The 24,537-nt window shown below is 42.8% G+C and overlaps 1 protein-coding gene across 1 annotated transcript; it reads left to right on the forward strand.

Annotated features, from left to right (window-relative positions):
* Nucleotides 1-71: 71 nt before the first annotated feature.
* LOC119429215 (semaphorin-4B-like) lies at nt 72-22,327 on the forward strand (the record flags this gene model as incomplete). Its single annotated transcript, XM_037696889.1, has 10 exons — nt 72-165; nt 2,623-2,745; nt 12,538-12,665; nt 12,842-13,023; nt 13,202-13,346; nt 14,446-14,635; nt 16,508-16,623; nt 18,960-19,123; nt 21,144-21,238; nt 21,516-22,327. Coding segments are annotated over 10 exons (2,049 nt in total), but the record flags the coding sequence as incomplete, so codon positions are not given.
* Between the last annotated feature and the right edge of the window lie 2,210 nt (nt 22,328-24,537).

A 24,537-nucleotide genomic window follows, 5' to 3' on the forward strand; every position in this document is an offset into this window, starting at 1 on the left:
TTGTAAGACTGTAGGAGGGTGAACTTTTTCCCATGACTTGTTTATGGTGGTAAAATTCTTCATTTTCACAGCACTCGGACACGTTAACAATGAGCCCCAACACCGATGAAGGAAGAGGTCGCTGCCCTTATGACCCCTATCAGCGCAGCACTGCTGTCATTGTGGGTAAGACACCTGATAAGATGACCTTATAACTGATGTAGGTTTCATTAATAATCAACCTTGTAATGGATCTACTCTGTATGGAGGAAGTGAATTCACACTTACACCACTTTAGAAGATTTTTCAAACAAGAATCGTTTCAGATTTCATGGTGGTGTTGTTACTTATAAGATCAAAACCATCTCTAACCTTTGCAAGGATCCAAAAACTGAAAGTAGACACTAAAAGTTGGTTTTCTTTACTTTGGTTGTTCTAACATTTGTGTTGAAACTTATCATTTTTATCATGAATGACACTAGTATAAAAAATACTAGTGGTAATGTAGAAAAGAAAAATGAGCTTCTTGTGAAATGTTTTTTCTGCATTTTCTTTTATTTTTATTTTAGGCTTGTAAAAGCACACGCCACATTAAGTGAAAGTGTTTTATTGATCAAACATCACAACAATTTCAAGTTTATTACCATCTACATTTTTCAGTAAGGGTCAAGTTAGTGACAAATGCAGGCCTCACATTTCTCCTCTAAAATACCCAAAGATGATCGAGCCAAATATGCAGCTAATCTGATTGGCTTTCTTGATTGATAATAGCTAAAGAGTGGAGAAAAGTCCCTTCCACAATCTAGTTTAAGTCAGGCCTGAGATGTCTTTTCTTGTCTCAGTGAGATCTACAGTATCTTTGGACAGAGGCTGATGTCAACCAGCCACTGTTATACCTCTGAATTGCCAAGAGAGGTCGGCGGATGTTGCTTTGGACTGTAATGTTAGGAGAAAACAATGTGATCTGTAGAGAGAGTATGAAGCAGGCGGAAGAGAGCCTGGAGAAGTAGTTATGCTCTGCAGAGAAGATAAATTACTTTTTTTTTAACTCAAAAATTTAAGCTTTTGCAGAAAAAATAAGTTCTGGAATTTGGCAGATTTGGGGGAAACTTGTGATTATTAATTTAAAGTGTTCATGAAACTGACTTGAAGTTGCTAAAAACTTAATGTAAAAATCACTGAAATTAGTTAAACCGTCAGCTTTTGTTTGTTTGTTTTTTAATAAGAACTTTGCTTTATGATTATTATAAAATAGTGATAGAGTGCATATGCTGTGTCAGTTCTGAAAAGGTTAAAGTAATATTAGGAAATCAAGCAACTTATTTAAAATTGTGTCACAGGTTAATTTATTTCTCACCAATGTTTTTAAAGGACATTTTATTTGCCATCCATCCATTATCTTTTACCCGCTTCTTCCATTCTGTGGGTCACGGGGGGGTTGGGGGGGGGGGGTGTCACTGGTGCCCATGTCCAGCAATCACTGTGGGAGAGGTGGGGGTCACCATGGACAGGTCTCCAGTCCATCACAGGGACACATAGAGACAAATGAGACAAACAACCATTCACTCTCTCATTCACACCTAGGGACAATTCAGAGTTACCAATCAGCCTAACATGCATGTTTTTGGTCTGTGGGAGAAAACCGGAGTACCTGGCGAAAACCCACGCATGCACTGCAAGAACATGCAAACTCCACCCAGAAAGGTCCCGGGCCGGGATTTGGACCGGCGACCTTCTCGCTGAGTGGCAACAGTTCTACCAACTGTTCCACCATGCTGCTACTGACAAGATTTGTGTGACATTTTAAAACAAAGCAGGAACTATAACTCAGTCCAAAATGTGTGTAAGTGACTGATTTAAATAACTGATTTCTGTACAGTAAGAAATATAAAAGAACACTGGAGAATAATTTAAAGGAATCATTTTAGTTGGAACAATAAACCTTATTTGATAAACAATTACTTCAGCTATAAAAACGACAGTAAAAATACTTTTGCTGTTTAATTTTTATGTTTTTAAAATTAATGACACACTGACGTTACTATTTCATTTACGCTGCAATGCATTCTGGGTAAATGACAGAGACTGGTCTCTCTGGTACAAGCTTCACTCAGCTTGAATCTTAATTTTGGATATAGCTCTGAAGCTAATCCAGAGCTAATCTATATGGCATTAGCTCCAGAAATAATAAAAGAAACATCACAAGTTGATCGCGTTTGATCTATTTGACCCATATATTGTGCATAAGAATTATTACACAATATAACTTTATTGTCACATGTTCTGACTTTCTAGCCTTGGCTCGTGTTTTGGTCTCTCATTACAACCGATGTACGTCATCGCTCCAGAATGCACTGTGCCAGTAAAATAATGGTGACTCCTTAGATGAAAAATGTAATAAACATGTCTAATTTTTAAAGTAATCAGGAGTTTTCGCGACACAAACAACAACATGTATTAGCAGAGAAATAACATTTTAAGGCCAATATGTCCAGTTAGTCAGAGATCCCTTTAACAGAAAGAGTTATAGCAAAAACTGAGGAATCCAACTTATATGGCAGACATATTCTAATCATTTTGTTTGTTGTACAGTGGAGTGTTGTCATTAAGTGCTGTAGTAATGTGTGTATGTGTCTGTATCAGATGGAGAACTGTACACTGCCACTGTGGCAGACTACAGGGGGAACCGGCCGGTCATCTCCAGACACCTCAGTGAAGGTGGTCGAGTCGACATGAAGTTGGACGATACGTTAGGATGGCTTGAGGGTGAGGGCATTAACTCTCAGCTTAAAACATGTGACACTCATGTCAACTGTTAAAGGGATAGTCTGGTGATTTGTATCTATCCATGCTAGGCTAATGGCTAGCCCAGTGCCAGGGGATCACTTTACAGGCTCATAAAACAAAACAAACCTCAACACTGTTTGTTATGTTTGTCTCCGTTTTCTTGAACGAACTGCCGTCTTACTGTATGACGTGGCCTCCAGGAGCTGCTGAAAGTATCATTTGACTGAGAGTTGATCAAATCTTTGGACCGATCAGATGATCTGATGCATCCAGTGGCCTCAGGACCATCAGCATATTTGCATCTGCTCAATGCACACTTGACTCTGCGTCAAGGAAAGGCGGTGGCGTCGTCCCGCGCATAGCGTCCCGCCACGGAAAAAAACACTCAGCGGAGCTGCTGCCCGCATCGCCTTTTTCGAGGGAACCATCTGATTCACCGCAAGAGAAAAACACATTAGAAAAGGCGATGGTGTCGTCCAGCGAGTAGCGGCCCGCCACAAACAAACACTCAGTGGAGCTGCTGCCAACGCTTTTATCGAGGGAATCATCCGATTCACCACGAAGAAAACACGTTAGAAAAGGCGATGGCGTCGTCCAGCGAGTAGCAGCCCTCCACGGGAAAAAACCACTCAGCAGAGCTGCTGCTAACATCACCTTTTTTGAGGGAATCATCCGATTCACCACGAGGAAAAAACATTAGAAAAGGCAATGGCGTCGTCCAGCAGGTAGCAGCCCGCCACGGAAAAGCACTCCTCTGCGCTTACTTTGAACAAGGCTGCTCGTCTCTGCTTCTCCTCGGGGAGGAAGAGCTCACTGGGATGACAGGAGTTTGGTGTGGCGGGGACCCAGGCATCCTTAGCAAAGGTTGTGCCGGACAAAGCTGGACAACTTTTCCTTCTTCGTTCTTCTGACAGTGCTAGCTAGCTGGCTGAAGAAAAAATGGGAGCCGATTACCCGGTCTCACCGTAGTTTATACGGACCGGGGGTGAGGCCCACACAGCAGGTGGGCGTGGACTAAAGTTTTCAGTGCTGCGCTGCGTGCGAAGGGATAAACCCACTAGCGATAGCCTTAAAGGGCGAAGCCTATACGAAATAAAACTGGAAATACCCTCACTCTGTCTGTCCATATATTTTGTGAGCATAATAATTGGAAAAATAAGCAACATGCTGACTTCCATTTTGATGTGTGGCTGCATCTCGTTGAATATTTGAGGAAACTATGCTTTTTAATTTTTGTATTGCTTAAATGCAGTGTTATAATGTAACAAAGTAAAAATACTTTGTTACTATACTTAAGTAGAATTTTGATGCATCTTTACTTTACTTCGTTATTTACATTTCTAACGACTTTCACTTTTACTCCACTACATTTCCTCAATAAAATGTGTACTTTTACTTGGATGCATCTCCTTTAACCATCTTAATTACAAAGAAGAAATCTGATTGGGCAATGCCTTCACCTAAGGTTCAATCTCTTGTAATCGCTGTTGTCTTCTGGACATTCCATCGATGATCTCCAGCCTTAAAAGGAAAAGCAATGCTAAAAAAGTCCATGCTCAATAGTCCAGGTATACAATCCAACAATTTTCAGTCAGGTCATCTGGACAGTTTCTTTTTTTGCTGAAACGTTTCACCTTCCATCTGGAAGGCTTCATCAGTCAAGGAAACACACAACAAAACTGATTCTACCCCTAAACTGCTTACTTCAAAGTGGAACAAACCAGTTATGTTGGTGCTAAGATGGTGTCTTTGGCACTCCTCCTCCTCTGTTGCCGGCCCTCTTCCTAATCGACAGTCAAGTGAAACTGGTTCAAAACCAAAAAAGTCCATGGTCAATAATCCAGGTATACAGTCCAACATTTTTCAGTCCGGTCATCTGGACAGTTTTTTTTTTTTTTTTTTTTTTTTTTGCTGAAACATTTCAGAAAAAAAAAAAAAAACTGTCCAGATGACCTGACTGAAAATTATTGGAAACCAATGCTCTTGAGCCCATCCTGCCATTTACTGTTCACCTGCACTACCTGTCACAATTGTGGTTTTCCTGGTCACTCCTGGTAATCCCCTCCCGGCCAGCAAAGCCTAAAGGCCCCCACATACTCTGTTGTACTATGCATACTTCATGAGCCACGCGGACTTTGCGCATATTGTCCGCAGACAGTTGAGTCTTCATACTCGAGCGTACAGATTTGAATTATCTTATGACAAATTCCTTAATTTCTCACAATTTCAGTCATGGCATCAATGGACGAGGAGGAAAAGATTGCTTGCCTCTTGGCAAAAAAAAAACAAAAGAAAAGAAGGTGGGACATGAAGATGATGGACAGCGAGAAACATTTAGAATATTTTCTAATGGATTCTAGCAAGTTCGATGAGCTAGTTGCGCACTTAGCCTCGTTTCTTCACCACCAGGGCAGCCACCGCACACCTGTCAGCGCTGCACAGAGAACGACAGCTGTGCTACGCGTCCTTGAGACTGGTTGCTCAGAACACAGAAAGCAGTTGGTGTCGTATACAAAACAGTTTGATGTGAACACAGTTGCCCGGTTGTGCAACACCGGGTACACGTACACGGCCATAACAATTTATCTTTGCGCAGACATGTCCGGCGGACGTCCACTTCAAGTGTGCATTGAGTCTGCCTCGAGTACACATGGACCTCCATGGAGTGATGTATGCCCGAGTATGTGGGGACCTTTAGGAACAAAGGTCCACCAAGGCCAACATGGTACAGCTGGGGAGCATGATGTTCAAAATCAACCAAAAGTTGGCCGCATTATTACCTCTACCTAAAGCCGCCGCAACTATTCCTGCACCCGACCCAGCATACTCCTGAAGTTCCCCATGAGCCAGACATTAGACCATCCGAACTGTTTGAAGGTAACCTGGATCATTGTGGGGGATTTATTTTGCAATAAAAATAAGCTTTCAGTCAAATTCCCAGTACATACGCCTCTGATGCTGCAAATATTACACATATTATCAGTACACTGAAAGCAGATGCCCTGCTCTGGTCCCACGCTTACCTTGTCTCACTCTCTGGAACATTAACTTTTCAGACTTTCCTTAAATATTTCTCTGAGATTTTGCTCACCCTCTCCAGTAAGAGGAAGCAGCCAAACATTCACTATCCCTATGTCAGGACAGAGGTACAGTATTGGAACACTACATTCACTTCCGGATCACGGCAGAAGAGTCTGGCTGTGGGGAGAAGGCCTTACGAGGTATGTTAATAAACTCTCTCAACAAAAAAGTAAAGGATCAGTTATCCACCTGTGAGGTACCAAGAGACCTTGATGGATTGATCTGTCTTGCTATCTACATTGATGATTGTATTCGGGAGAGACAATGAGAACAAAACTACAAATCCCAGTTCCACCAGATTTCCGGTTTCCAGACTGCTCAGTTTCCTTCCTCTACATCTCCAACCATACCTGTGATGCCAGACCCAGGACCCGAACCAATGCAGCTTGGTCACACTCAGCTTACTCCTGAAGAAAGACAACTGAACAGCTAAGAGTGTATTTATTGTGGTAAGACAGCCCACTTTACTGCAAATTACCCAGCCCATTTAAAAGGGTATTCCCATGATGGGTACTGCAGTTTGTCAGACCTACACTTCAATCGCCCATAAAACTTCAAGAATCCATTTTGTCATCTCTGGAATTCACCATGAAGAGGGTGTGTTCTTTGTTTTCAATGTGCTCACACCCCAAGTTATTTTGGGTTACTCCTGGCTCCAGAGGCACAACTCTCAAAACAACTAAGTAGAGAAACGAATTGATGGATATTGTGACTTGGGTCCAGTGTTCAGCAAAGATTAGGCTCTCTCTACCACCATACGATTATGGCTTTGACTTTCTTCCTGGGGCCCTCCTACCTTCCAGAATGGCTGTACAACCTCTCTGGCTCCAAAAAAGAGACCATGCAACATTACATCGAGGAGTCTCTTGCCTCTGGTCTTATTTGTCCTTCCACTTCTTCTTTGGGCGCTGTTTTTTGTGTTTGTTTGTTTTTTGTGGCCTCACAAGATCAGTCTTTAAGGCCTTTGGCTTTAACCTCTTCTTCTTCTTCTTCTACTTTTGGCTTTTCCCTCTTCAGGCGTTGCCACAGTGAGTCATCCTCCTCCACCTCACTCTGTCCTCTGCATCCTCTGTCCTCACTCCAACTACCTTCATGTCTAACTGCATCCATGTATCTCCTCTTTGGCCTTCCTCTTTGTCTTTTTCCTGGCAGCTGCATTTCTAATATCCTTCTACCAATATACCCATGGTCCCTCCTCTTGACATATCCAAACCAGCTCAGTCTGGCCTCCCTAAGGTTATCTCCCAGTTGTTCAACCTGTGCTGTACCTCTGATTATGTAATTCCTAATCTTATCCAGCCTTGTCGCTCCTAAGGAGAACCTTAGCATCTTCATTTCTGCCACTTCCAGTTATTTCTCCTGTCTTTTTGTCAATGCCACTGTCTCCAGACCATACAATATAGCTGGTCTCACCACTGTCTTGCAAACTTTTCCTTTGACCTTTGCTGACACCCTGTTGTCACAAATCACTTCTGAAACTTTTCTCCATCCACTCCATCCTGCCTGGACTCTCTTTTTCACTTCTTTACCACATTCCCCATTTTCCCGGACAGTGGACCCCAAGTACATGAAGTCCTGCACCTTTGTGACCTCTGCTCCTTGTAGCCTCACTGTTCCACCAGCCTCCCTCTCATTTACACATATGTACTCTGTCTTACTATGGCTGACTTTCATTCTTCTTCTTTCAAGTGCATACCTCTATGTCTCCAAGTTCTCTTCCACCTGTTCCCTGTTCTCACCACAGATCACAATGTCATCTGCAAACATCATCGTTCATGGAGATTCTTGCCTGACCTCATCTGTTAGTCGGCCCATCACCAGAGCAAACAAGAAGGGGCTCAGAGCCGATCCTTGATGCAATCCCACCTCCACCTTGAAGCTATCTGTCACTCCTACAGCACATCTCACCACTGTCCTGCTGTCCTCATACATGTCCTGTACCAGTCTAACATACTTTTCTGCCACTCCAGATTTCCTCATGCAATACCACACCTCCTCCCTTGGAACTCTGTCATATGCTTTTTCTAAATCCACAAAGACACAATGGAGTTCTTTCTGACTCTCTCTGGATGAACTCGCATTATGGTTTGGGCAAAAGTTTTTTACACTGACACAACCCTCACCATTTACCCGGGCTTGGGACCGGCACAAGAGATACACTGGCTTGTGCTCCCTAGTGGCTGGTTTAAGGCCTTTGGCTTTAACCATATAGCAATAAAGAACAAATACCTGTTATCTCTGATTGACTCTGTATGTGAACATCTTCAGTCCACCACTATCTTTTCTAAATTGGACTTAAGAAATGCCTACCATCTGGTCAGAATATGTAAAGGTGATGAGTGGAAAACGGCTTTAAAGACATCCCTCGGACACTGAATACCTAGCCATGCCCTTTGGCTTGACCAATGCCCCTACTGTGTTCTAGGCACTGGTCAATGATGCACTCCATGACTTTTTGATTATTAAATCCTATAGTTAGGGTTGGCTTGTTATGCTGCCATAGGCTTAGACTACTGGAGGACAAATTGACCTAATTTCTTAAAATTAATTGTTACAAATTAATAGTTTTAATTTGAAATTATTTCTAACTTAACGTGATTCTTGACCTGCCATTGTGTATTCATTCCTCCTTCCTGTCCTCTCAAACCCACCAAAGCGGATGACCGCTTGTTCTGAGCCTGGTTTTGCTGGAGGTTTCTTCCTCATGAGGGAGTTTTTCCTTTCCACTTTTGCCTTCGTGCTTGCTCAGGATGAGAGACAGGGATGACGTTTGACTCAAAGCAATCTGCGCCTCAGATGTATAATGTTATTAACTTACTTTTTGTGTATATGAATGTTTCTGTACACTGCCCTGAGAGGACTTCTGTTGTGACTTGGTGCTATATATAAATAAACTGAATTGAAACTGAATTGAAATTGTTTTTGTTTGTTTATTTGGACGACATACTCATCTACGCCAAAGACCCACAAACAAACTATTCATGTCTGAGCAGTTCTTCAATGCCTTATGGAGAATCAACTGTGTGTTGAAGCCAAGAAATGTGATTTCCATGTCATCCATAACCTTTCTGGGCTTTATATTTGAGAGTGGACAGGTATGGATGGATCCTGATAATATCAAGGTTGTGGATGAGTGGCCAAAACCTGAAGACAACAGCTCCAACATTTTCTGGGTTTTGCCATCTTCTACAGGAACCTGAGGTTGTTTTCACACCTGATAGCCTGTTAGACTCAGTTCGGTTGGGGGACCAATATTCATAACATTTTGTTTACATTTGAGCTGGTGCGTTTGCATTCACACTGCACTGTGCAGTCGAGCCAACCTGTTGAACCAACCTGTTCCCCCACTCGCCTGTGGTGGCGTTGCACCAAGAACTACTGAAAGAAACGACACCAAAACCTCTGAAGACACTTCTTCTTTTTCTTCTGGAAATAAAAACAAAAATGGAGTGGCATCAAGTTTTAGCAATTTTAGGAGTTATATTTTGTCATTTTTCAAAAATGGACTCTGCATGAGTGGAAGATGAGGCGGAAGACCATGGAGAATATTGTTTTTCACACAAGGCAGCTGACGGCTCCATATGAGGTAAGAGAAATGCATGTTTGTTTGTCCTGCGCTGTACTCCACTTCTTGCTTGTGGAGCGGGGCCCAGTCTGATTACATTCACACTGTACTCAAACCGCGCTGGAGTTCTCTTCTACCAGACCGAGACCTAGGTTTTAACCCGGGCCAGAGTTCGCCTTTTTGTTCCATGACAGAGTTCGATGGTGCATTCACACCTCCCCAAACGAACCGGACTTCCTAGGAAAACGAGCTAGAGTTCGATTAAATCAGACTAAACAGGGCTAGTGTGAATGCACCCTGAACCTACCTGTTCGGTGGCTGTGATGAGGTGGCCTTTCGAGAAGGACATCTAAGAGGCTTTACAAAATGAACCTGACCATTGCACTGGTCCTACATGGTGGAGGTTTGTTCTCAAAAGTTGCAAGTGTGAAGTGTTGGAATGGATTCACGCATCAAAGTTTGCTTGTCATCCTAGAATTCACCACGTTAAGTTTTACCAAATGTCATTTCTGGTGGCCATCCATGACTAGGGACATCAGAGGCTTTGTGTCAGCGTGCTACATCTGTGCCCAGAACAAGGATATTAATCAATCCCCAGCTGGACTCTTGCAGCCTTTACCAATCCCAGTCATTCTTGGTCTCATGTCTCCTTGGATTTCATTACTGAACTTCCTGTATCTGAAGTTAACTCTATCATCCTCACTATATTTGATTGTTTTTCCAAGGCTGCACCTTGTGTCCCTCTTCCTAAGCTCCCTAAGGCTTTCGAGACCGCTCAACTTGTGATTCGACATGTGTTTCGGCTGCATGAGATTCCCAATGACATTGTCTCCATTCGAGGACCCCAGTTCAACTCACAAATGTGGAGGGTGTTTTGCCAGGCCTTGTGAACTTTCTCCAGCCTCACATTGGGGTACCATCCTCTGTCTAATGGGCAGACTGAGCAATGTAACCAGGAGCTGGAGGCAGAATTCAACAATAACAAGGTAATCAACAATAACCCCTCATCATGGTGTTGACATGTACCCTGGGAGGAGTACGCCCACAACTTTCTCCATTCCTCCACCAATGGTTTTTCATCCTTTGAAGCTTCATCGGGTTATTCACCACCTCTCTGTCCGAGCCAATAATCTAACGTCTACGTCCCCTCTGTCCAACATCACATCCACAGATGTTGACAAGTTTGGTGCCAAAGCAAGGAGGCTTTGTTATGCATGGCAGACCAAAACAAGACATTCACTGACTGGCACAGATCCTCAGCCCCTATCTACCAGGTGGGTCAAAGAGTTTGAATATTTACAAAGGACTTCTCTTTAAAGGACACCTAGGAAACTGGCACCTAGATTCAATGGCTCATTCCCAGTGGAGAGAATCATCAATCCCTCGGCTGTCAGACTCAAACTGCCATCTATGAGAATTCACCCCACGTCTGACGGGTCAAGCCCGTAACCGAAAGCCCACTTTGCCCTCTGGTCGATCCCACTTTTTCCCTCGGCTTATCGAGAACCACCCAGCCTTTTCTGTTCAATGCCTAGCAGGGTTTTTTTTATACCATTTTCTTTTATTTGTTCTTCTCAATTTATATGTTTTTATGATTACCGTTGTCTTTTTGGTCTACTGTTGTCATCACTCTTTGGTAAAATCAGGTTTCTCTTGTAAACAATCCCTGAGGCTCGATGGCCTGTATAAATAAAGGTTCAATGAATGCATTCTGGTCACCACGGTGCAGATGCTTCCAATATCTAGTGGACTGGGAGGGCTGCAGACCTGAGGAAAGATCCTGGATCCCTAGATCTGTTATTTTAGATGCATGTTGGATCTCAGCTTTTTATAGGGCCCATCCAGAATAGCAGATTAAATTGCCAAGAGGCAATTCTTAAGAGTGAGTGTACTGTAGGACTCACCATTTTTATGTGTACTAACCACACCTTTCAGCTTCCTGAGTAGCAGGGCAGCTCTAACCACCTCCAGCTGTTCCTGATCCTGACTGATGAGATCTGGTATTTAAGGCCCTGTGTGTCAGCTTTTCTCCGCTGGAACATTTCATACCATTCTGGTACAGTGTAACAGACTGAGTAGAATTATCTTATCTTGAGTAAACCTAATTGTGATCTCTTTCCTGTGCCTCTAGATTTCCTGGCTTTCTGGTTCCCTGCATTGAAAGTGATGTCCAGATACTTCACCTAAGGTTCAACCCCTAGTAATCTTCTATTGTCTTCTGGACATTCCATCCATGATCTCCAGCCCTAAGAGGAAAAAAACACCTCTCGAGTCTGCTCTGCCACTATCTTCACCTGCACTACCTGTCACAATTGTGGTTCTCCTTGTGGCTCCTGCTAATCTGATCCCCTCCTGACCTGCAAAGCATAAGGAACAAAGTAAGACATCATCTCATTGAAGAGTTACCCAGACCATAATTTCCTTGGATTCAGATACTTGTCATTACTTTATTTCTACAGAACATATCCCTGAGCTCCTGAGAACCACTTCACTTTGTAAATAAAACACTTGTCATTTTACTGTCTGAGTGTGGTCTGGTCATTTTCAGTTTGCTTACTCTGGAGTTTAAAAACTACAGTAATTGTTCCTATACTATATTATACTATACTATAACATATTATTCTACGTATTGTTTTTGTACTACTAGTGCTTAGCGTATTTTTAGTTTAACGTTTTTCTTAGTTCATATCTTAGATCTTATTACTGTTTTTCTTTACAATTTATACTTTTGTTGGATGTAACAGGGACCCTGTGTACACAATTTTGTTCCACCACATGTACCACATGTGGTACATATGACAAAAAAAAAACCGTTGACTTTGATAACCATGTTACCCTCCACTCTCCAGGATCCGTCACTTCGTGCTGCCTCAAACAAGAAAAAAAAAATCTCCCTCTGTTCTTCTCCACAGTGTAACTCCTACCCACTTGAATATTTATTAATCAAATCGTTAAGGTTTACTTCATTCCATGTTTAGTTTTAGTCTAGAAAAATACATCCCCAAATCTACTAACATTCACTACTCAGACCCCTCAGCAACGGTTGACGAATCAGCCTGGTTGACTTTTGTTTTAGTATTCCTCCAAACATTTTTCATCTTCAGCACAGCTTTGTTTTCCTACAGATCCAACCTTCATCAGCTCCATCTTCATTCCCCATGAGGAGAAAATCTTCTTCTTCTTCAGTGAAGTGGCTAGAGAGTATAACTTCATAGACAAGTTCATTGTGTCCCGTGTGTCTCAGATCTGCATAGTAAGTGTAAAATGTTGCAGAGCTCTTTTAAGAAAGTGTTTACTTGTATAAGGATTCATCACTATACAGTTGGGAGTGTCCCAGAATTGTCAAACGCAGATCCAACAGGCTAGCTCGTGTACTAAGTGAACTTGTGATACCATTCTGCGGTGTTCCGGGTTCTTTTCCCTGTTCAGAGTGACGTTGGAGGTCTGCGGACTCTACAGCGACGATGGACCACGTTTGCCAAAGCTCAGCTGTTGTGCCAGGCTGGCAGTGAGCTGCCTTACAATGTGGTCCAGGACATCGACATCCTCCCACCAGCAGAGGGAGCTCCTGCAGATGACACGCTTTTCTATGGCATCTTCACCTCTCAGTGGTCAGTGGCCTTTCTCACATTGCAAATTGAACCTGATGAATAACCTCAGCTGAATAGAGAAAAATGACCCTTGTTTTGAGAATGTGGCTAATTTTTGTCCACTTCCAGCAAGACTGTTGTGTTCTTGAGACAATGACTTCATGTTTCATGTCCCTAATGTGTGATTTCCATGAACCAGGGCCGTGAACTCTGGAAGGTCGGCAGTGTGCTCATTTCGTCTGGCAGAAATCAAATCTGTTTTCTCTGGCAACTACAAGGTCCTGAACAGGGACACGTTACAGTGGAGCGCACGCATTCAGGAGAAGGTCGCAAATCCGGGAGAGGTGAGTGTTCACATCAATATAATTGATCTGGGACAACACATCTCATCAGGTTCCTGGAATTATAAAGGGCATAATAAGCCTGCAGATAAACTACCTTTAAATCTCTGAATGATTTCATGTCTAAAATGTGTTAAGAAAATGGTAAGAACCTTCTACAGACCAGATCATTTTTTGTTTCCTGAGACCTAAAACCCTGGAACTGAAAGAGGGTGAAACTTTTTCCTGTTTCTCATCAACAGTGGATGTTTCTGAGTTTTCTCATTATTCGGATCCATTTTTTTCTTCTGTACCTTTTTCATCAGACGACTCGTTCGTGAGTTTTTGTTCTATTTTAACAATTCATGTCTCAAAACATTCAGCTCATGCAGGACATTCCTGCTGTGACTTTTGATATTTGCAGTTTTTACTTTTTTAAATATTTAGCCATGTTTTTCTCATTGAAAATGAGTGGAGCTCTCATCATGTCCTTCAGACCCTTCGAGCTGTTCACAGCCTTTTACTGCTCATTTCAGCTGTTGTTCAGGTTCAGCTTTTTCAACTTCTTTCTGCTAATTTTAGCTTTTTCAACTATTATTTAGGTATTTATCTGCTAATTTTTGTCTTTTTTTTTTTATTTTTTAGCTAATTTCATCTTTTTGTGCTTCGCTCTAATGATTTCAACATTTTCTGCACATTTCAGTTTCTTAGTTGCTAATTTCAGATATTTTGTTTTCTAGTTCTGTCTATTTCAATCTATTCTGCTCATTTCTGCTCCAATCAGCTTTTTCTACACATTTCCGTTGTTTTTCTGCTGCTTTCAACTTTTATTTGCCTGCTTTCAGCAAACATCTGCTGTTCAAATTCAGCTCACATTAACAGTTTAGAGATTCCACCTTTTCAGCAGAAATCCTTCAGCACTAAGCGTTCACGCTGGATTTTGGCAGGAAATGCTGTTTTTGTGTCTTGTCTTGTTTTTCTTTAAACTCTTGTTTTAGTTCTCCTGCAGTCAGCTGTATGAAAGCTGCAGCTTGTGTTTTATGCAGGTGTTAGTTTAATGTCGGGTCAGTTTTGTGTGTTTTATTAATTTTTGTGTTAAACTCAGTTTTTTTGTTTGTGCTAGTGTGGCCTGCACAACGCGTCAGATAACGCTCTGCGCTTCGTCAAAGAGAACTTTCTGGCGGAGGACAGCGTGCATCCAGCAGGAAAACCTCTGACCGTGGTGTCTGCTGAGCGCACCTACAGCCGCCTGATGGTCCAGAGGGTCCAGGGGGCCAACAGAAAGTTTTACACGGTCCTGTTTCTACTGACAGGTGGGTCAGACCCATAAACACCAGCAAACCTGGAAAGCATGTTTAATTCCTGATGCTAAAAGAAGAAAATGGGATGGTATGTCCATGTCTGTGTTTGTGTACCATTATTTTCTATGCACCGCTGGATGAATTTAAATAAAAGGTTTAGAGAATGATCATTGGATGTACATCTAGAGTTTACCTGATTCAGAGCTTAGAAGCTCCACAGCTAAGAGACCTCAGACAATTTTACAAACTCTAAGCTGAACTTTGGTTTGGTTGTAGACGAGTCATTCACAAAACATTCAGAGTGTGAGATCCTGCATGAATTAACTTTAAAGGTTTGTCCAAAACGTATGCAGATCTGGTGTTTCTCAACAGGAGATGATCTTAGACTACGTTCACCCTGCAGACAAACAAGACCCAAATCTGAGTTTTCTAATCTGACACAGGCCTTTTTCATCTGTGGTACTGAATCTGATCCATATCAGGTGGTTTTCAGAGTGATCTCAGTCCCAACGCTCATGTCTCATTTGATCTGACTTCACCTCAGTGAGGGAGGAGGATATGGATTGATCTGAGTATTGCTGATATTGGGACCAACAGGTAAAGCCCAGAGCTCGACACGTGTTCAGCTGCAGAACTAGGGCTGAACAATTAATTGCATTTGCAATAATATTGCAATATTTTTTTCATTCAACCTTTATTTAAACAGATAAATCACATTGAGCCTCAAAGACTCATTTACAAGTGAGATCTGTTTGGACAGACAAAAACGTGGTAAACTGGACACATGTTGGAGTTGGAGGCGAAAAAATTCCTATCAGACTTTTTTCAAATCTTTATTAACACTTATAAAACACCACAAAGCCATTTACAATCGTTGCATGGCCAGAATGCCAACGACCAGTTCTTCAACTTCAAGTAGACAAAGTACCAGCCAACAGGGATCACTGACCGAACCGTTCGAGGGTATTACTCCGTATGAACATAATTTGAAACGGCACATGGAAATAACTCGAGTAGTAACAGAGTTCATAGCGAAAGACATGATGCCCATTAATACAGTGACCAAGCCTGGGTTTACGGCTTTGGTAAACACATGGATGAGCAGTACAGAATTCCCTCGCGCACACATTTTAGCCAAGTTGCTATCCCAGAGCTACACAAAAAATGCAGAAACAGAGTTGCAGCAAAGCTGAAAACATCTGAAACAGATTTATTGATTGTGTTCGTTGAGAAATACATGAGAAGAAGACACTGAAAAATAATTGCATATTAAATCGCAATATTGGTGTAAAAAAAATCACAATTACAATATTTTCAAAAATCGTTCAGCCCCATGCAGTACAAAAGTCCAGTTGTTTGAATTCATCATGTCCTGGATGACTGAGAATCCACAGCAACATCTGATATGTACCAACATTGGTGTCGGATCATATCCATGCTAAAGTGTTGGATCCATACTTTGGTTTGTTTCTACCTTCTGGTCGTCGCTCTGAAACACAGTGCTGCACCGGAGGAGCTAAGAGGCCAGATTAAATATAAACCCTGGACTACACAATTATAGCAGATATTTGTTTCTGATTGAACCGCTCGCGCATGCTAACATGTGTAGCCTCCGTGGTGCTGCGTGTGACGTCACACCTTCTGCGGGTCGATTCAGAACCGTGGACTGTCCACCCTGGAGTCTGTAGGAGGTCACGTTTAAATGATGAGAACGAGCACACAGAAACATCTGATCTGAACTTTAAGACCTGCAGGGTGAACGCAGCCTTTTTCTAAAACTGTGGGAGATACACATTACTCAACGTATAAAAGGTTTAGTGCTGATCACACAGCTGTTCGAGGTTGTTTTATGTAAAGTAATACGTGTCCATTCCTGTCTTACAGAGGATGGTTACTTACACAAAGCAGTGCTGCTGCCGCTCGGGGCCCACATCATCGAGGAGGTCCAGGTTTTTGAGCCGCCACAGCCCATCAAGAGCCTGAAGCTGTCTGTTCCCAAGGTACGCACCGAGAGCTGAAAGACACTGAACACGCTGAACGGTCACATGCACAACTTTATTAAACCCCCAGAACATTTTGAACATGCAGACAAAGAACTGTGATCATCTGTTGTGTCTGAGAACACCTGAAAACGAAGGTTTTACTGTATTATGCAGATAATCTGTAACTTTACGTTTTTATGTAAGACCAGTCTTGTTCTAGAACATCAGCTGACATTACACTAAGAAATAAAAAGCAGCTTGTTTAATTTGAATCCTTTTCTTTAACAATGCTTGTGGTTAAAGGCAATGTAAATGTTTAAAAAATACCCAACTTACAATGAAATGGATGTAAAATTACTATATTCGAGCACAGTATCAAGCCTGTTTGCCTATGAAGTCCGGTTCGTTTGGGGAGGTGTGAACTCGCCATCGAACTCTGTCACGGAACAAAAAGGCAAACTCTGGTCCGGGCTAAAACCTAGGTCTCGGTCCGGTAGAAGAGAACTCCACTGCGGTTCGAGTACAGTGTGAATGTAAACAGACCGGACCCGCTCCACAAGCAGGAAGTGGAGTACAGCGCAGGGCAAAAACAAGCATTTCTCTTACCTCATATGGAGCCGTCAGCTGCCTTGTGTAACACAATATTCTCCGTGGTCTTCTGCCTCATCTTCTGCTCATGCTGAGTCCATTGTTGAATAATGACAAAACAGAACTCCTATAACCTCTAAAATGTGACGCCACTCTATTTTTGTTTTAATTTCCAAAAGAAGAAGAAGTGTCTTCAGAGGTTTTTGTGTCGTTTCTTTCAGTAGTTTTTGGTGCAGCGCCCCCACAGGCGAGTGGGGGAACAGGTTTTCTGGACTGCACAGTGCAGTGTGAATGCAAACGCACCAGCTCAAATGTAAACAAAAGGTCATGAATATTGGTCCCGAACCGAACCGAGTCTACCGGACTATCAGGTGTGAAAACAACCTGAACGGCACAGATATCGTTGGGCTCACCTCGATGCACATCATGGGCTTCGTACCTAATCACCTTGAGAGGAGCTTGACTGTATTATCTTATCTGGAGTGGCCCATGGTGAAAGGTGCTGTTATGGTGTGAGTTTACTCTTAGCCCCCTGGCTTGGTGCCTGTGTGTTGGAGTTTCCCCGGTAGATGAGAAGGTAGTTTCCCTGTGCCTTCGTGTGAAGGGATGCCTGGCCCTAACTGTCAGCTCCAAGTACTCAGCCTTCTTGGAGTCCTTAGTGGGGGTGCTGGCAGGTGTTCAGCTGAACACTCCTTTATTCTGCTGGGGGAGTTTGATGCCCACGTGGGTAACGACTGTGAGACCTGGAGGGACGTGATTGGGAGGAACCCAAGGGAGTTCCTTAAGGCTCTGGATGTTCATAGTCTTCTTAGTTCATAGTCTTAGTTCATATGTTAGATCTTTTTACTGTTTTTCTTTTACATTTTATTGTGGGATGTAACTGGGACCCTGTGTACATAATTTCGTTCCACCACACGTACCACGTGGTGCGAATGACAATAAAGAATCTCTGAATCTCTGGATGTTGCTGGGCTGTCTTTGTTGACACGCCTTTGCAACATTGCGTGGACATCGGTCCGTGCCACTGGATTGACAGACTTGGGTGGTGGTTCCCTTCTTCAAAAAAGGGGACTGTAGGGTTTGTTTCATTTATTGGGGGCATCATTCACCTTAGTCCCCGCAGTAAGGTCTGCCACTCTGCAGAGAGCCCTCATACGAGGTTTGAGAGACGAGCTACATATCCATATGTAGCAGTGAGTAACACAAATGGATACATTTTAATGTATAACCTTTGCAGGAAGTGTTAAAAAAACTGGAAAAAAGTTTTATGTTTAAAAACTTTTGAAATATAAAAGACAGTCTGAAGCACATTATTACCCCTTAGGTTGAACATCTTCAAATATCTTAAAAATTGATCTGCAGTTGTGTACAAACTATACTTATTAGCACATCTTTGTTTTGTTTCGTTTAATTTGGCTAATTTTGTATATTTTGTGAAATGTATTGTTTCCAAAAAGTCTTAAACCACTAATTCAATTTGACCTGCATGTTTAGATGTTTGGTTGTTTTTTTTTTAGTGTTTCTACACAACTGTGGGAGGAGCTGCAAATCATAAATCATTATGGACATGAAGGATAATGGTCAAAACATTATAAGCATGCTTCAAGGCATTAGCATTAATTTACCAGTAAGAAAGTCCTATTTCTTTCAAAAATCCTGATGAAATTTAAACTCTTGGAGAGCAGTCAGGTCTCTGATGTTTCTGTCAGTGAAGACTCTCAGGAGTAGAGTAGAGCGCGTTCTGATCCAGTTCTGTCTCCCTGCAGGGTATGGTTTACATCGGCACATCAGAGGGGGTTCTGAGGGTTCCAGCGTCCAACTGCTCCTTCTACTGGACCTGTGGTCAGTGTGTCCTGGCCCGAGACCCTTTCTGTGGCTGGGATCCTGGCAGCAGGGCCTGTGTTGAGGTCTCTGGGACCCAGAGCAGTCTGTGAGTACTACAATCACAACAATGTCCTGATTAGGTTTTTACATCAGTCTCTTCACGACTCGCTTCATCTCCACTCAGGTCCACACGTTCTCAGTAGTTTTCAGTGTAACTTGATGTGGGGCAGGACCGTCAAAGAGCTGCAGCCCAAAACTTCTATCCATGGCAAAAACAACACAGCAACGGGCAAATAAATAAAATAAAGTCTCAAAACACTCACCGACCTCTGCCACCGTTTCCAGGAACGCTGTGGCCAATTGGAGGCATTTTTCCTCCGAAGGTCTAAGCCCATAAATAGTCTGTTTGGTCCAGCTCCGTCTGCACCTCCTCATAGTACCACAGTGTTGGTTTACAGTACATATTGCCACTTTACTGGATATACTATACGTTTTTTTAAGTTAAAATCTAAAATGAAGGCTGCAGTTCTGAGGTTGTAAAACTGATTGACGTCTCTTCCTGGCCAATCGATGGCCTGCAGTCTGATGTCAAATCTTCAGCTCGACAGAACCTCAGCCGATTCGGTAAGACCTGAGCTGGAAGTGGACAACCTCACGGAAAGACTGATGCCACGCTGAGTGGATCTCATGGGAAAAGACCATGAGAAACGGATATAAAATTATACATCATGGAGGTTTTTCACCTTTTTTTGTATCGTCTGTGTTTTTCTATTGTGTTGAACTTTGTAAGTCTACGGGTCAAGACGGTATTTTGTTAGTTACGTTCCTGACTTTACAACTTCTTAAACAAAACGTTCTTTTCCTGGCCACCAACCTGACCAGCGACGACATGTTTAGTCGTATGTCTCGTCGTTCCACCGCTCGCTGTCCAGGTGGTGTTCTGAAAACAACGTGAGCTCTGGAGATAACTGGAGTGCTTTTTGGAGAAAATCTGGTCTGATGTGGAGCGATGACATCCATCCATGGAGCTGATCTTCTTTCTAGAAATTTGGCCAGACTGATCCACTCCATGCCACGCTGCATTGCTGCAGTGATCCAGGCAAAAGGAGCAACAACTAAGTATTGATGCTGTACATGCTCATACTTTTCAGTTGGCCAACATTTATAAAAACCCTTTTTTTAATTGATCTTAAGTAATATTTAAATTTTCAGAGATACTGAATTTGGGGTTTTCATCAGTTGTTAGTTACAATCATCAACATTAAAAGAAATAAACATTTGAAATATATCAGTATGTGTGTAATGAATGATTATAATATACAAGTTTCACTTTTTGAATGGAATTACTGAAATAAATCAACTTTTTCATGATATTCTCATTTTATGACCAGCACCTGTATGTGTATATATGTAGATCTACCATTTCAATTCATTTTATATAGCGCCAAGTCCCAACAGAAGTCGTCTCAGGGCACTGCAAAACATTCACATATATAATTAAAGCCAGTTAATAAAAGTTATCTGAGGACACTCTGGGCCCTTGAGCAAGGCCCCCACCATCTTTTCCCCCGGGCACCCTAGATGGCAGCTCTCTGCTCCACACAGAGGCGAGTTCGTTCACTGTGGTGACCCCTGAAGAAAGGAACAGTCGAAAGAAGAAGAAACAAAAAAGAAGTAAAAGTTTTATAAGGAAGCCAGCAGATTGTGTTGAATCTTCACTTCATTGCAGTCTCCCATCCTGAGCTCTACCACCCCTATCATTTTAGGAATCTATGCTTTCTAGTTTTTGTATTGCTTAAAAGTATAGTCTCCTCAAATGATTGGGATGGCTAAAAATTAATCATGGGCCACCATTGCCCCACTGTATTTTTCACCTGAAAACAAAAACCTCCCTCTGTTCTTCTTCGCAGTGTAGCTCCTGCATGTAACCACTTAAATATATATCACCAAAATCATGAAGGTTTACTTCATTCTCTGTTAAATTCCAGTCCAATAAAACATTCATCTGCAAAACTACAACATTCAATATTCAAACCCCTCAACGATGGGGGGCTGCTTGTTTTTGAGGACTGGGCAGGAGCAGAAAGTTTGAACACTAGAATCATCGTTCTGTTTTTCCTTTTTAGGGCTCAGGACGTAGATGGAGGGAATGTTGAAGAAACCTGCAACAGCATTTCATTCACACACAGAACCAGATTTGGTCCAAACAAATTGCCCACAGGTAAGTTGTAATGATCTGGGAGATTGATGAGTCAGTTGCTACAGAAGGTAACGTCCTTTAGGAGTGATGTTTCCACTGTTGGACCATCTCACCTGTAATTAACAGGTATTGTTAATGGAAGCAGCCAGCAAGGCTCATTTTGTAGCAGTGTTTATATTTTTGTTTTCTTCTAGACACAGTCATGTTTAGTTTAGTTTGTAATTAATACTATCAGATGAGACACTTGTGAAGGCGTGTGTTGGTGTCGCAGTGTTTTCAGCTCTAACGTGTATGTCAGCCTCGTGTCCTCCAGGCGAGCTGGTGTCCGTGTCCCTGAATGAAGTGGTGCGGCTGCAGTGTCCCGCAGCATCGCAGCTGTCCCGGCAGCTGTGGGAGCGTCCTAACAGTCGCTTGTCCTCGGACCTGTACTTGGAGCTGGGGGATGGGAGCCTTAGCTTCGTGGCCACTCCGGCCACGCTGGGCCACTACCTCTGCCTGTCCACAGAGAACGGCTACCGGCAGACCATAGCCATCTATCAGGTGAAGCAGAAGAGCAGCCCCCTGACTCAGACTCCAACCAGTCGCACCCAGCTTCACACACGAGCCGCCCCCACCTCTCACACTGCAGCCAGCTCTGGACCTCACACCTCCACAGGGAGTTGGCCTGAAACAACAGAGACCAAACCTTCACTGTCTGCCATGAACACTCAGGTCACCCCCCAACAGCCTGGCAGGAACCTGACTCTGTGGACCAAAGGGTCTGGACTGAGAGAGTTCCCCGGTGAGGAGTCCCTGCTGTCGGCCCGCTGTCCCAACTACCTGAAGGAGCTGGTGGTGGTGTCGGTCCTGCTGGTCCTCTGCCTCAGTCTGCTGATCCCATTGACTGTGTGTGTCATCAGACAGCGCTGGCAGAGGAAAACAGCCCCTCAGGCAGGAACTCTTCCCAGAGACTCGAACAGGGGGACCCCGGAGGAGCAGGAGGCCCTGAACGAAAATGAGTTTTTTAGCCAACGCACTGGTCCACCTGTGCACGGTGGACATTCCAGCGGGTTGGTTTGTAACGGGACACTGACAGACTCCAGACAGCATCTACCAAACACTCCCATCTGAGCAACAGATTCAAACTGTTCCTTTAAAGAAGATGGTAGTCCAGTTACACCAGGGTTGACTTGATGTTAACCTGTGAGTTGGCCCGGTGCTGGTCCAAGGGTGGTTCTGGTTGGACTACCAACCATGGGATACAAACACTGGGAACCAGTAGGTATGAAGTGTGTGAGAAGGCAAAAAATGTAATTTTCTGTCACATAAATGACCACACATGAAACCTCTTGATGTTCTTCAGTTTCCTATTGTTCTAGAGTCAGAGTGGGTCAGCAACGCTTGTTACAGAACAATTCATCTAAAGGGTGGATTACCTTTGCCAACAAATATGTGTAACCATCAGATTTTTACATTTAGACAAGAGTTTTTGATTCTTCAGTTGTTGCAGAATCATGAATTTGGCTGCAGAGCAAACTTCCATGAAATGTTCCCCCAACGGAAGTCACCACGAGGTTCTGTCCAAAAGAATCATGGCGTTAATATTTGTTTAACATGATGTTTCATGGATTCACAATGTGCCTTGACTGCATTTTAGATTGTTCTTTGGATTTCTCCCTCATCACGCTCCAGGGTGTTTCTGATGCTGTGGGGCTGTCGCTCTTTATGTTCACCTCCTCAATAAAAAAGTTCAGCTCTCTCAGCGTCTCTTTACTGCTTCCCTCTCAAATGTTACAGCTCGGGACAAGAACAAAAATAAAATTTGAACTGGAAGGTTTCCTTGAAAATATTGAAGAATACCCGTGGAGCTATTACCTGAAATTCTAACATCAGCTTTCACCTGTAAAGCCCAATAATAATTTCATATTTACTCAAGTTCAAGTATTTTTACTGTCATTTGAATCACGTGTGGTACATGAGGTGGAACAAAACTGTGTATTCAAAGTCCCAGCTACATCCAAAATAGCAAAAATATAAAGTATGAAAAGAAATGGTATTCAAGTACGCCTGTCGCGATAAACAATGAATCAATTAACCGCATGATAAATGAAAATTATTGACCTCATTATCATTTTGTCGTGTCTCTTTCTACTGAAGACACTGGATGACAAAAGCTCAACTCTGGTGTTCTTCACTGACCCCTCCCTTTCTCTTTTCTCTTTAAAATCTGTTTTAACCAAATAAAATTGTGGTTTTGGATCGTTAAAAACAGCTAAGCTGAGAAGCTAAGCTACGGGCTAAGCTAACAGGCCGAAAAACCTCCGTCTTATCAAAGCTCCAAAATTCACGTTTGAAACCTGTGCCTTTGTGTAAAAAGTTGTTTTTATCTGCAAAAATAAGCTGAGAACTTGTTTACTGATTTTTTAATTAAAAGTTTTGTGTGAAAAATGCTAAAACCACACTGAGCGTCCGCCGTTTTGAGAATTGGAAAAACGGGAAGGAGAAAAAGCCCATGTCACGTCAAGGGGCCTCCCTCTCATTTTTCTTAAAGTGACACGCTGCTCACTCCCTCACTATCCATCTTTCAGTTCAAACAGTTTTATACTGCCATTCGGTGGTAAAAAAAAAAAAGATACTACACTCAAAATTAGCCAACATTTATTTTAAAATTTGACGATAATTACTAATTATTGTCAATTTTCAAACAATATTATTGTTTATCACAATAATTTCTGAGACAATTAATTGCCCAGCAAAATTTGTTATCGGCCATCCATCCATCCATCCATCCATCCATCATCTTTTACCCGCTTCTTCCATTTTGGGTCACCGGGTTCGCCGTTCATTGTGCGAGGGGCGGGGTACACCCTGGACAGGTCTCCAGTCCATCACAGGGACACACAGAGACAAACGAGACAAACAACCATTCACTCTCTCACTCACACCTGAGGACAATTTAGAGTTACTAATCAGTGTAACATGCATGTTTTTGGTCTGTGGGAAGAAACTGGAGTACCCGGAGAAAACCCACGCATATTTGTTATCCATCCATCCATCCATCCATTATCTTTACCCGCTTATTCCATTTTGGGTCACGGGGGTTGCTGGTGCCCATGTCTATCAATCACTGTGCGAGGGGCAGGGTACACCCTGGACGGGTCGCAAGTCCATCACAGGGCCACATAAAGACAAACGAGACAAACAACCATTGACTCTCTCACTCACACCTAGGGACAATTTAGAGTTACCAATCAGTCTAACATGCATGTTTTTGGTCTGTGGGAGGAAACCGGAGCACCCGGAGAAAACCCACGCATGCACGGAGAGAACATGCAAACTCC

The sequence above is a fragment of the Nematolebias whitei genome, unplaced genomic scaffold (assembly GCF_014905685.2).
Source record: "Nematolebias whitei isolate Nwh7 unplaced genomic scaffold, NemWhi1 Nwh_scaf_113, whole genome shotgun sequence".
In the NCBI taxonomy this organism is placed as follows: Eukaryota; Metazoa; Chordata; class Actinopteri; order Cyprinodontiformes; family Rivulidae; genus Nematolebias; species Nematolebias whitei.